The following is a 14,022-nucleotide window of genomic DNA, read 5'->3' on the forward strand; positions in this document are numbered from 1 at the left end:
AGGCAGTCTGTAGAGGTGGAGGGTCAGCCTTTCCAGAGGTACATGGTGTCAGAAAGCATGACTAACAGTGGGATTTTCCAAGTTCCCTGGATGCCCAGAATTCAGCAAACAATTAACGTTTCTGTAAGGTGTACATTGATACCTACAAGCACCAAAAATCACTGTAAGCATCTGGAGCTCTGTGCTTGCAAACGCAGCTGCAGCTGCTGTTCCTCAGGCAATGGCAATCCCAGTTGCTATTCTGGGGTGGGTTACGTCAGGTAAAGGAATTAGAGGCAAACTGCTTTGGGGTACTTTGCCAGAAACACGTGCTGGTTCCAAGGATATCTGGGGGCTCACGGTGTACAGCCTTTTAAGACAAAACGAGCACCTTCCAGGAAGCCCTCGGCTCTTTGTGGTTCAGGATCAGATGGAAATTGATGAATAACAGACCCAGAGGGTTTCTGATAGAGCAAACACAGACTCAGCGAGAGCTGCAAACAGCGATCCTCAAAAATACCTAAATTCCCATTTGTGACCATGTGCACCCCAACCCATTGAAGGAAACAAACTGAGCAACAAATCCCAGCATGAGTGCAATGCATGGAAGATCTATACAGTGCCAAAACTGCGAGCTGCCTTGGCATGAAGTTGGTGTGGCCGGGGCTTTCAAGATGGGCTAACCGTCCTTCTGGACCTGAAGCCCATGCTCAACCAACAGCCAAAACCAGCCCGCCTTTTTCCAAAGGTGCTGAGCAACTAGGAATAAGCGAGGTCTTCAGATGCTGTGCACATCTGGATTTAGACGCCTCATTTTTGGAAGCTGGCTTTGGAGGAAAAATATCCAAAATGTGACTGGTGTTTCATTTGACCTAATGGGAAGTGTATTTTGGAGAGTGTGAGCTCTGCCTGGGCTAATATAAAGCCCGTTAAGTGATGTCAGGTTGCACGGGAGGCCCTTTCCCCTTGGGCAGACTCAGCTCCCTGGCTGTGGGTCTCGGCGGGATGGCGAGTCTGGTGGGCAGTAGATTTTTATTCACTTTTTTTTCCCATTCCCTCCAAATGTGGGTACAGAAGGGACCCAGTTCTGATGTTTAATTAGCTCAGAGAGCTTTTGTGTTGCTCTAACACTGCCTTCAACTTCCCCCCCAGGGTGCAGGGGTGACCTGTGCAGACCCCCCGGCCCCTCTGATGACTTTACCATCGAGCCCCACGTTTGCTCCCACAGCCCTGATGAAACCTCGTTAGTGCGGAGCCAGCTCTCCCACCGCATGGACGTGGTCAGGAAAGGTCCCCTGCACGGAGCAATCTGTCACGGCCTCGTGCCTTGATTTAGGGAGCCTGGGGGGAGCCGGGGCACAGCAGGCAGCTGGACCCGCGGAGAACACCGTGCTGTCTCGCACAGACCACCAAGCAGCTATCGCTTCTTAATAAACTTTTTGGCCATTGCTGACCTAGCCTATATATGAACAAGTGAAAGGCAAGTGGTGAAAGGATCTGTATAACGTTACTAATCCCACGTAACGCTCTCGCTGAAAAGGCAAGGCAGGTTTCCCTGCTGTTGTGTCCTTTCACTGCAGCTGCCTGGTTCACCCTCCTGCTTTTATTAAAAATAAAATCTGATGGCGTTCTTTCCGAGCGGGTGCAGCCTGTGGATGCCCAACGCCCAAGGGAGGGACGGGGGGGCCAGGGAGGTCTTGTGCGCAGGGTTTGGTGCTCTGTCTTTGTGAGCTCCTGGCTGCGGTGAGCCGGGGAGCAGTTTTGCAGGCTGGATGGGGGAAAGCAGTTGCCAACTGCCCTCCTCGGAGGCTCTGGTAAGGGTTTATATCCTTGCGATGTAGCATCGGTTCTGGAGTAAAGGAGCTGCAGGGTCTGCTTGTGCTGTTCCTGCGCCCCAGGATGAAGCAGGGCTCCGGCTTTCCCTGCAAATGTTCAAGCTCTTACGAAGGTAAATTGGTAACTGGTGAGCAGTTGGGACTGGCCGGTGTGTGCTCAGACCGTGCTTCAGCAGCTTAATCTTTCAATCTCCAAGCACAAATGTGTGGTCTGTATATTAGGGAGGTGGGACTGAATGGTCTCCTGTGGCTTCACAACCTGCAGTCTGCTGGGGAAAACAAAAGCAAACCTTAAGGCTGCTGCCAAATCTAGGTGGAGGAGGTACCCTCGTGTATATATATATTTAAATGTTTTAGCAAAGCTGTGTTAGTCTGAAGGAAAGTGGTTGATGTTTTGTGTGTGGCAGTTTCCTTCTGACACAGTATTTCCCTTCACAACTGCAGTATCAGGGATGGCAAGAGATGCTCCTCCTGGTTTTGGGAGCTTAACAAACCTGCCTGGAGATGGAGTTTAACAGGCTTGGGAAAACCAGCTCAGAGTCACAGCTTTTTCTCTTCATGATTTCAATTCCTGTTTCCAAGAATTGTTTTGTTTGAAGCACAGATTTCAGGTTAAAGGGAATACATATATTGAACCAAACAGTTCTTTTTCTTTAGTCTCCCATTCCAGCAAGTGGAGAAAAAAAATTACAATTGGTTTCTTCTGTGCCCAGTTTTTGCTGGTGGTTTTTGGTCTGGCAGATGACCCCAGAACTAAGAGTCATTTGTACAGGCTATACCCTGCGAGGTGTGAGTCACCAAGTACTGCATTTGGGCAACTGGAGCTGTGCATAGCGTTCCCAATGGAGCATTAACCACCTCTTGTGCAACCATATCAATACTTTTCCAGGAAATGTATTGTCCAGTAGTCACTAAATAAGCATAAACTTTTTCTTGAAGTCTGTTGGTGTGTTGAAATCAAGTCTCCTCAAGGAAAAACTACTGGTTTTGTTAAAATGTGCCTCAAGAAAGGAGAGGGGCAGCTTGGCTAGCCTACAGGTCTGGGTTTGCCCAGAGATCGGGTTCAGAAGCTCAGCCTGAAGCAGAGCTTTGTGGTCTGTATCCCCAGAGGTTTAATTTCTTAAACACTCTGGGATCTTTTTCAAGCTTTTTAATAATAGGCATCTGAAGCTCGTAGCTCCATCCTTGTGCAGAATAGGAAAATACTTTGAAATCAAACAGCTCTTTCTCCTTCAGCTTTGCCAAGGTATTATAACAGTAAATAAGTCTATATAGTGTGCGTGTGCCTATATATAAATATATTTATTTTTTTCTGTCTGAACTGGAGGCAACCCTTGAGCTGAGGTCAGGTGTTGCCTTGATTATACAGTATAAAATCACTGTCGGCAGCAGCCCTGTGCTGGGAGCAGCAGGGAAGGAGAGCGGTGCTGTTCAGGGAAAGCAGGAGGTTTTAATGCATTTAAGCTCTTGCTGGCTTTACCCTTCCTATCTGTTGCTTTCCTTGTTTAGCTGGGGAGCGGTGTAGGAGCCTTGTTGGGTGCAAAATCCCTCCCTTTGGATGAGGGCAGAAACTGCAGAGAGAGGAGGGGGTGGCTCACAGGTTTTTGTTGCTTGACTTTCATTGTACAACCTTCCCTAATCTAACTGACGTCTTGTCTAAATCACTGCATCTTACTTGTTTTACATTTATTTACATTATTACATTTACTTCTTACTTTACATTTATTTAATATAACACTAGACTAATGGCTACAGGCACATGGCATAGCCCTTCTTTATGTAACAGGATTCCTTAGTGTTTGGGTAAAGTCCAAATCCTAAAATGAGAAAGGGAAGTGAATTGGACTGGAATAATGTTTTCTGGTTTCAGTGTCATCAAGATGCCATATCTATAAATCAGCTCTCTGATTCAGTGTTTTTCTTCAAACCAATTCATCCACCAAAAAAAAGTTATTAGAAGCATCCAGAGTTCCCTGATGGCTTAAGGAAATTTAAGAGCAATTGTCAGCTTTTTTAAATATATTTTTTATTACTTTTTTCATTTGTCTTAGAAAGAAATATGAAATCTGCATGCAACCTTCTAAATATTTCAAACATTTAAATAGCATATGATAATTTAGCAGTACAGTACATTATACAGAAAGATAATATAGGGAGACTTCCTATAGTATATTTACAAATGAAAAGGTAGTTTTGTTATTTTAAAAAGAGGAATGCACTGCTTAACATTGAAGTATTACATTCAAAATAATGAATATGTTGTATTGTGACTAAAACATATATAGGTATTTATATGTTTGCCCTATCATATTTTTCATAAAAAGGTGCCTTTTAAAGGCTTTTTTTTTTTTGTTGCTACAAATCTAGGAAATCATACACAATAGTCTTGAAGCTTAAAATGTCTCAGTACTGAAGCCATAAACTTTATGTAAGAACTTCAGGTGGAAAAAAAAAACCAAACCAAACCAAAAAACAAACCCAAATGTTTTCTTAGTAATAAAAATGACCTAGAAATGCTTTCTAATGCATGAAACATTAAATGGGAGATATGGTACGCTTCACCTTGCAGCAAGACCTCAAGTCCATCAAAGAGGTACACAAGTGATGTTCATACTCCTCTGACGATGTGCTGAGGGACCTCACTTCTGCAGTTACAGCCACGACACTTCGGTGGCATCTTCCCCAGCCAACTCCTCTTTGGTCCCCGCTTTGCCTGACTAAGGTGGAGGCTGCAAACATGACAAACAACCACAGCACCGAAGCTTTCCCACTGCGAAAGGGATGAGGGACGCGGCTATATAACACCTTTACAAACATGACTGTTTGTCTAATGAGCTTATAAAGCTCGATTGCAATCATAGTGAAGTATGAATGAATGACAATAAAAAAAACCAACCCCCAACCCAACCTCCTTAAAATGAAAAGCATGAGTTTTCCCAATCTCAGTACAGAGCAGATGGGTATGAAATCTGAAGTGCAACAGATACTTGTGAAATCTGGAAGCCTTTTGCACGTGGCTATAAAATGTAAAAACTGACCCTTGGTAAAAAGTGCTTTATAATAATATAGAATTTGTCTTATGTCTGTGAGAGAGAAACAATCTTCTGCAGAGCCCGGTCCTACGCCAGCCAAGGGAGTCTGCTCCATTCCTCACACCGCTTCCTCTTATTCTTCATAAACCCTAAAGAGAAGGAAAGCCAAGAGCAAGGTGTTTAAACTATGAATGGAACAACTCCCAAATAATAAAAACCCCATGAACAACACCCCCCCACCCCAAGCCACATTTTTAGCCTTGCTTAAGTAAATTGGAAAGTAAGTTGTTGACTTCAGGGTCACTGGATTGTTGTCCATAAAGCACCTGGGAGGACGGTTGGACTTTGACACTGCTGCATCTTGCAGCCATGTGGGTAATAACACACTCTGCCACGATTATCAGGATACATTAAGATGAAGAAATCCAAATATGCTAATACACTTTAACTGCTGAAAAATCCCCACCTCGTATACAAATATTGAAGTATATAACGAGCTGTATGTAGGTAATAAATTCACAATATCTGTTATGTTTGGAATAATATTAGACTATAGTTTTTTTTCTAGTTTATGTCCTGAGAAGGCCACTTGACAGGCTTATCTGCTGAAAAATCCTAGTTGTGCAGGCTCTTTGGGTGAAGGTGGTCTTCCATGGCATGAGGAAAACTAGGGGCAATACTGTTTTATGGAAGAGATTAGTGTTTGTACTGCATAGTCCTGGCTTTTCCTGGGGAGAAGTGCAGTGGACTTGGTAGAGCTGGCATTGAAATTTTTATTTATTATGAGGACTTGGTTTAAATCGGGCTTTTTACATCTGAAATATTCACTTGATGCTGCTTCAGCTGCAGTTCAGCTTGGCTGCCCTGCTTGCCCAGTTAGCAGCGTCGGGGACCCGCTGGGTGCGATGCAGGGGTGGCACGCCGCAGTGGGGCAATGCCAGCGCCGGGCAAGGCGAAGCAAGGTAAAACACCAAAGGTTTCATTGCATCCCTTCTGCACCCCCCAGGCTGACAGCCGAAGCTGTGGGGATGCTGGTCTCGCCATCCTTCCTCCTCTCCCCGGCAGCAGGGACAGTCTCCCTCCCTTGGCTGGACTGTGGGAAAACCTTGAGCTGACCCTTATTTTGGGCTATGGAGAAGACCACAAGCAGCGCTGTTATCTGCAGCCAGCAGCGAGTCTGCAGCACGTGGACCCTGGTCCTCACAGCCTTGCGTGGGGCATCCCTCCTCACGGTCTGCTTGGGGGAACCCTGCGTGTTTCCTGAATGCACAAGCTTGGGGTTAAGCATCCTTCATCGTCTTAATGACAGCCTTATTAAAAAAAAAAAAAAAAAATTGGGAAAAAGTGTAAATACGTGGTTATGCAATAGCCAGGGCTTCCCCACGTGCTCTGTTTACAGAAGAGCCGCAGGGAGCTGGCAGGGAGTCAGGGGAGCCGGCCGGGGGGCTCAGCACCCACCGCCGCTCGCGGTGCCGTGGCATTGCCTGTGCCATTGGGCACCGTGTGGCTGCACCGGAGCTCGCCGGCACCCTTGGACCTGCTCAGAGTTTGTGCTTGCTGCTCTTTGGCCTCATTCGAGCTCAATTTTGGGGAGCAAATTCCCCATCAGCTGTGGAGGATCAGGGTTTGGTGGGATCGTGCTGCCTGCAGAGGCTCTTTCTTGGCCATGGCTGTCGAGGTGGTAGGAGTTGGGCAGCTCCCCTTAATTCCAGACAGGACATCACCACTAACCATCAGGAATTCATGTTTCTCTCTTGCTCTCTTCTATCTATGATGGATGGCTTGCAAAAAAAACCCCAAAAACCAAATCCAAACAAAAAAACCCCACCCATAAAACCCAAATGTCTTTTCAAGGGAGAAGGTGACGGGGCATCTTGCCAGCAAGTTACTGTTTTACTGGGAATAATACACTAGTTAAAACTGGCAAATATCTGCGTCATCAGATGTTGATGATTTTGAGGTGGTGTGACAGGGCACTCTTTTCCCAGCTCTGCTGACTGCTTTCCTTGTGACCGTGTGGAAGTAATTTAGCTTTTCATCTTGGCTTTTTACCCATAGAAGGGAGGTGAGTGTATGTAAATAACTGAGAAGAGCAGCTGATGAATAGTTTAACAGAAAATAATTACTATTTATAGTCAGAACAGCGTAATCCTAAAATAGAAGTGAGGACTGCATGTGGCAGGAAAGAAATAACATCAAGAACATCCATTTATAACCATAATTTTGGTAATGAAATACATCCTCCGTGCTAGATAGAGCATTTGCAGTGTGTGTATTTTCCTGGCCTCTCTATGTCTGAACACTGCCGATTGCCTGACTTGCCACCAAGATTTTTCCCCCTTGTCCATCGAGCAAATCCATACTTACCTGCCTTTCTCTTTCCATACTCTGTACCACTTCAGCAGTCTCACTGTGTTTTGGCGTTTGGGGTTTAAGCAGTGCTGCTGCTCCCCTCTCACCCGTGTCCACAGAGTCACGCTGCAAGGCAAAGCGAGCACAGGTTACGGGAGTCGTGGGAAATACCCGTCCTCTGCTCCCACTCCAGGTAAACGCCAAAATCGGTCAGGGGGCTCTCGTCCAGGCAGGCAGCGGAAGGGTTTTCATGCTTTGTGTTTTATGGCAGATATTTTAGTTTATTGTAATAATATTGGATCAGATCTTCAGCTGTTATCAATCAGTGCGGTGCAATATTGTCCACCATTATACTAGGTTGTATCAGATGAAGACTTACCTGCTGTTTTTAATCAGTGGGTTTGCTCTGCTTGTCTGTTAGATATTGTCTTTTTAGCTTAATATCTGATTTAATTAGGGCTTATTCAGGCAACCACAAGGTCTTTGCATGAGGAGATGCCTCCCATACACTCAACAAAGCTGCATCCAGGAGAAAAGATCAGGCCTGCTTCATTGATTATTTTTTTCCTTTTTTTTTTCTGTCCAGTCCACAAGATTTTAAATACTTGCACATGGCAGAGTACCTGTGTGCCTGACAGACTAGCTCTGAGCCCCAGCATGCAGTCCTGGGGGCTTCAGCCTCCTCTGATCACAGGCTGATCCCGCTCTCCTTGCCAGCAGCGGTGGCTTGGTGTCCCCTTATTGTCAGGTTAAAGTGTGCTGGGAGGCAAAACACAGCAAAAGTCTTCCCATCGTTTTAGGTTTCCTCCCGGAGGGCTTAGTGAAGCCATCACCGGCTGGTCTGCCACAGCTGAGGTGACAAGAGAGACCTGGAGCTGCTTCCCAAGAGGATGGCTTTCCAGAAACATCAAGACTGCTAACTCCTCTCAGAGCTCAAAATCAAGCAGTTTTCGGGTTTTGTTATTAATTGTGCAATTAAAAAAAAAAACAACCAAAACCAAAAAACCAACCAACCCCACAATTTATATTGGAATTGTTCATTTTCTGGAAATACCATCCATAACAGGGAAAAACAGTTTTTGGTTTAACTAAAATATTATAATGGAATTATTTAAACAGTGCTAGAAACGTGAGTAAAACGATGGCAGAAAATCAGAAATATCTGTGTGTTCAAATAGTTCTTTCCATTCAATTAACCTTCTTCCCTGCTCCCCTTTCTGCTCTACCTTCATCAGGTGTAAGCTAAAATCACAAAAAGATAAAGTGTAATTTTCAAGTTGTTTTCTGGGAGGATGTGGCCCTTTCCTGAATGTGTGGGAAAGCGGTGGAAGATCTCCGAGAGCCTCTCTGGCTGCAGGCATCAGAAATGGAAGGCTCACTGCTAAAATCTATGGACTATCTCTGTTCTAAGGGTGTTCTCAGCCAGCCCGTCTGGTGATCAGTACCTATGTGAGAAGGGGAGTTTTTCTGTAGATTTGAACTGGGAGTGAAACCAAACCTTTGCCAAAGGCCCAAGGCATGCAAGTTTTAAGGGACTTGAGGTTGGTGAATGTTTCTCCATCCACCTTCTTGGCTGTGCCGTCTGCGCTGGCTGATGTCAGACCTTGGCTTGGATTTTTCTTCTGACAGACCATAGAAGGTATTTCCAGAAAGTGATGGATGAGCTGAATCACAGCAGGAGAAGAGCAGGAGCACCTCTGAAAAGCAGCGAGCCCTACATTTGTACCAGAAACAAAGACAATTCTGGATTTACTAGAGCCTGCAGTCCGAGGAGGAAGAGATGCGTGGTTTGCTTCTCAGGGAACTGGCTTTCTTCTCAGGCTGAGATGTGTTGCTTCGACATCACACGTAGGTTTTCTGCCTTGATGCTGGAGGCTGGACAGCAGAGGAGAGGTTCCCAAGGCAGCCCCAGGGGGTCCCACGCAGTCCCTGATGCTGTGGGTGCAGGGCTGGGGGGGGGAGCATTTTTGGGCACCCTGAGCCGACCTGTCCCTGCTCTTGGGGATGTTGGTCTGGCAGATGTAAGGGGCTGTGCCTAAGAAGAGGTGCTGTGGGAGGTGATATCCTGAGCCAGGAGTTATCTGGATGGACTGCGAGAAGAGGTTGAGAGGGATGGAGAAGGGACTGAAGCATCAGAACTTACACTTCCAGTGGGATTTGGGACATGAACTTGCCCCAGGGGTGTGTGCTGAGCTGTTCCTTAGGTGCCCAGGGCTCAGTGGCTGGAGACTTCACCCATGGTGTCTGAGTGCCCCTGTGCCAAAATCCTCCCCAGTAAGTCCGTGCCTCCAGGGCTGTGATGAGCACCCCGGGTCAGTCTGTGACCCCCAGTGCCTTCTGCCCCCAGGCATCTCATCTGCAGGGATGGTGGGGCTGCACCTCTGCCTTCAAACACCCTGTTCCCAGGGCCACAAGGGTCCTGGCTCTGGTCCTTTCATCCTAAGTCTTTCATCCTAAGTGCAGGGACTGCCGTCTGCCTTGGCTGTCCCTTGAGAAAGGCTCCCAGCGGCGCCCATTTCCCATCAGCTGCTCTTGCCTCGACACATCCCTCCTCTTTGGGATGGGGCAATATGTGGAGAGGGGTTGGATCCTTTCAGGCAGAAATAGTTAAACCTCCCTCCTATTTTGTGTTGCTTTTCCTCATTCTGGGAGACAGATACGCACACAATTACTACTAGGTGTATCATGAATCTTGGTAGGTTTTGACTAGACTGAGGACTCGGTTTAGCTGTCTCTTACCCTGTACCACAGCTCTGCTGGGGGGGTTATGACCAAAGACAAATTCCTTCCTAAACTGCACCCCCATACCTACTTCTCAGCCAAACATCATTTATATCATGTTTTTGTTACATGAGAAGATATGAGAGCTTTTGAGGACGGCAGGAGGGGAACCAGCTTCGACAGCTCGTTTTAGATGATCACTGCAGCAACAAAAACTCAGTTGTAGGAATTTAGCTCTTCCGTGCCTTGTCCAGAGACTCCCGGATCAATTGGTTCTCGGAATATTAATTTCAGTTTGCTTTCAATGCTGACTTCAGACTGCATTAGGGTAGCTGGAAAGGCAGCAGCAGTGATGGGAGAGTGATGGGACAGCTTTGTCCCCACAGCCGCTGCAAACCCAGGGCAACCCTCCGGGCTTGAATAGCATTGCTCGGCATCTGCATAGCTATCCAGCTGGGAAAGCAACCGCTCGTGCACGCCGTTCCAGCTTTCCCGACTTCCTGATTAGAAGTCAAATGTTGCATTAATGAGATTTGTTTTATAGCCCCCGGCCACCAGCTGCTTTCGGGCAAATGCCTGGAGCGGGATGCGAAGAGTTAGTGCTCCGCTACACCATTATTTTGCTATTGAAAGGTCAAAGCAAACAAAGTAAAGCCGCAAGGAACTGATTCAGGCAGTGATGCTCTGCAAGCATTTTTCTGTTCAGGTCACCATCAGCTGATCTGGGCTTCAAAGAGGTGGGTCTGATGTTCCCTGAGCTGAGCATTGCTCACGGTGATGTTGGTGTAAATCTGGAGGAAGCCTAAGGAAGCTTGGCTCTCCATTCCTCCTCCATACGCCCTCCGCGGAGTCTGGCAAGCCACTTCTGCGTGGGCAGGATCAGGCTCCCACGGTACCTCCTTGTTTGTGCCAGTCGGACGAGCAGGATTTGGCCCCGTGGGCATTACAGAGTGCCGGAGGTGGTGCACAGCCTGGCAGGACAGGACTCGGATCCTGCTGTTAAAGCACCTTTCTAAGATTAAGTGAATGGCATACGTTCAGTGTGGGAGCACAGACAGCGGAGTAGGTCAGTCCTGGGCGTTCTGGGGGTGCGGCTGCTTTTGGGACCCTTTTTCCCCCTCTCCGGAGGCAGAGGGGCTCGGTGCAGTCTTCTTGGTTAATCTGTCCTTCTGTTCCTTATCCAGCTCCATGTGCTGGTTGGACGGTGCTTTGTTGGGGGATTCTTAAGATATCTAAAACAGGATGGGGGAAAAAAAAGCCCACAAACCACCCGTATTTAAAATCTAAAAAACCTCCTCCTTTTGAGCCAGTCATCAGAGATATCAAAAATCCCCATACCTGCCCTCAGTTCAGTAAGTTGCTACATCACTTTGAGATTTCAGGGCAGCATTGGTCACGGCTTGCAGTGAGACTGGGAGGAAAGCATTTTCGTACATGCTAGGTAATCCCACTGAATGCAAGGGGATGGCTCTGGTACAATGCAGGCGAAAATGTGATTCTGGTTGGGATAACTCTTCCTTGCAAAAACCACCACGGACCAAACACTGCTCGTGTTCTTATTCTGCATGCCCAGAACAACTTGAGTAAATAGTTCTGGATTTTACATCAGGCAGCTTGGAGTAGGATTTGTCCCTGTCTTCACTCGAACTTCACTTGAATGATTATCCTTTTATCACTACCTGTTCTGGAAATATTTCCTTGAACAAAAAAAATTGTGTCGAAAAATGATAGCTGGGGTTTTGGTCAGAATTGCACATTTTATTGCATCTGATACAGCAAATGACTATTCCCAGAAATTAACATGCCAGGGCATGAGGAAAACAAAGAACAAAGAAGGAACTTGCAGTATAAGGTAAAGGAATTCAGCTGATAGGGAAACAGAAAGCAATAAATGAAGGAAAACTTACATAATCATCTCTTCCACGCAAAATGGGTACCTCGGTTTTATTTCCAGCTTCCGTACGTTAGAGAATCTTATTTTTGGACCTTTTCTTGAACATTTGCACTTTACGCCTACAAGAGAAAGCATTTTCTCATGTGCCTGCAAAGCCTCCTGCATACCAAGCGTCCCTTCCCTGCCAGCCTATATGCGCACACAAACTTTGCTTTGGTCTTTCAAGCCTCGGTGGGAAAAGCTGAATTTTGCAATGCTTTGAGCTTAAAGAGAGTAGTATTTTCTTTGCTATATCCCAGGAAAAGGTAGGGACTCTCCAGGAAATATGTTTTGGAGCACTATATAAGTTCTGAGCATTAGTAAATGTGAGATTTTTTTTGAAAGTGCACCTGCTGTGATTAAATGTAATTGTATTTAACAAAAGGAAAGGGAAGAGTCAGAACTCGCTTTAAACTGAGCAAGCAAATGCACATCTCGGCTACTTTCTCATTCACTCCCTTCTCTCCAGGACTTTGTGGGACTTTCAGTCGTTTCTCCTCGCATGGATGCTGTGGTGCATTCGCAGCCAGACAAAAGCGGAGAGGGGTTTTTAACCATCGTTTCTGTGCACGGCAGAAAACACACGCTGCCACACTGGGTAGAATTTGTGCTACCACATCAAACCCAGCTCTGCTCTATTTTCCCTGTGAAAACCACCCTCAATTTTGAAAGGAGATATTAGAGCTGTGTTCCTGAATAAGGGACAATCCCCCACTGTGATGCCTTGCGATGAAGACGCAACTTTGTCGCGTGTATTTTACCTTTACTTCCACCTTTAAAAAACCTCGCAGCTACCTTACCCCACAGATACAACACATCCCTTTTCCCAGCGTGCAGGGGACAGCTAAACCCACCTCGGGGCTAGCAAGAGGCAAACACAAATCGCTGGAAAAGCAACCTCCCGGAAAAGAGGTTTACGTGGGAATAAGCAGAATAAACCCACTTACCTTCTGCGCTGGCTAAGCACATGGCGATGAACAGCAGGAGCAAAGCTGCTGTCAGGAGCTTCATGGTGAGGCGGCAGGTACCTAAAGAGACGCTGAGGATTTGAATATATTTGTTCGCTTCGGCTTCGTCTCCTTTTTCCCCGGGGCTGGATGTCACCAGGGAGAGGAGAGCAGAGAGCAGCTCCCTGCCCCGGCTCTCTTGCCTGCTCTCTCCGCCGCTTTCCTCCCCTTGTCCTCTTTTAAAACACCTCCCGCTGCCCTTGCTCCCGGCTCATTAATATGCAAAGCGACTCCACGGTTTCCTCAGCCCCGGCGGGGAGGGAAGGGACCGGCCCCGGGGAGGGGAGGACGAGGAGAAGGGGGGGGACATGGGGACACTCCGCCCCGAGCATCCCCCGGGCTGGGAGCGCAGGCGGTGGGGCGGCTGGTTCTGCCCGGCTGGGGTATTTCTCATCGGGAGGAGGTTTGCTGGATGGGGGGGGGATATATTTCTATAAATGGGGCTGCTAGGTGGAAAATACCCCCCCCCCCCTTTTTTTTTTTTTTTTTTTTTGGCCAGTGCTCCAGGGAAGCCGGCGCTCTGTGGAAATTCCTGTGCATCTTGGAAATAAGATTTGGGGAAGTCTCACCTAGGAAGGGGTGTTGGCTATTGACTTTAATACCGATTTTCTAGCTTTAACAGGTTTCTGAATCGAAAGGAAAGCTTAGTGAATTAAACGGGGCGGGGGGGGGTATATTCCTCGGAGCATTGTTAGGCAGGTTTAGCATGTGGAATGTTTCAGGAAATAAGATCAATTTTCGGTTGCTTTTATGAGCGCTCCAACAATGTTCTGCTCCGTGAAGAACAGGGTAGCAACACACAGGAACTTCATGGATGTAAATACGCGTTCCCTCTCCCTTGCAGGGTCTGTTTCTGATTTCGGCAACAGCTAAAATAGCATCTTTAAAATCCAGATTCCAGATTTTTGCCTGTGTAACTGGGTGAAGATCAGCGTTGGGTCTCTAATCTTCCTAGTACTCTATTCAAAACCCACCGCGGATAAACGCCTCTGCTGATCCCCGGTTCATCTCAGCCCCTTCTCCCAGCGCACCGCTGCCCACGCTCCCCACTCGCACGCTCCAACCGACCCAAACCAGCCACCCTGCCAGTTCAGGCAGCGTTTGGGAAGGACACGCCGTGCGCTCCCGGCTCCGTTTGCATTTTAAGTTTCCCACATGGCTTC

The 14,022-nt window shown here is 47.1% G+C and overlaps 1 protein-coding gene across 1 annotated transcript; it reads right to left on the reverse strand.

Moving 5' to 3' along the window:
• Nucleotides 1–3,828: 3,828 nt before the first annotated feature.
• Nucleotides 3,829–13,073, reverse strand: CXCL14 (C-X-C motif chemokine ligand 14). The gene is made up of 4 exons (XM_075056214.1): nt 12,800–13,073; nt 11,827–11,932; nt 7,214–7,324; nt 3,829–4,995 (listed from the first exon to the last, which is right to left on the reverse strand). The coding sequence occupies exons 1-4, from the start codon at nt 12,861–12,863 to the stop codon at nt 4,980–4,982; spliced, it is 297 nt and encodes a 98-aa protein (XP_074912315.1). The 5' UTR covers nt 12,864–13,073; the 3' UTR covers nt 3,829–4,979.
• Nucleotides 13,074–14,022: the final 949 nt, after the last annotated feature.

This window comes from Buteo buteo, chromosome 24 (assembly GCF_964188355.1).
Source record: "Buteo buteo chromosome 24, bButBut1.hap1.1, whole genome shotgun sequence".
NCBI classification, from domain to species: Eukaryota; Metazoa; Chordata; class Aves; order Accipitriformes; family Accipitridae; genus Buteo; species Buteo buteo.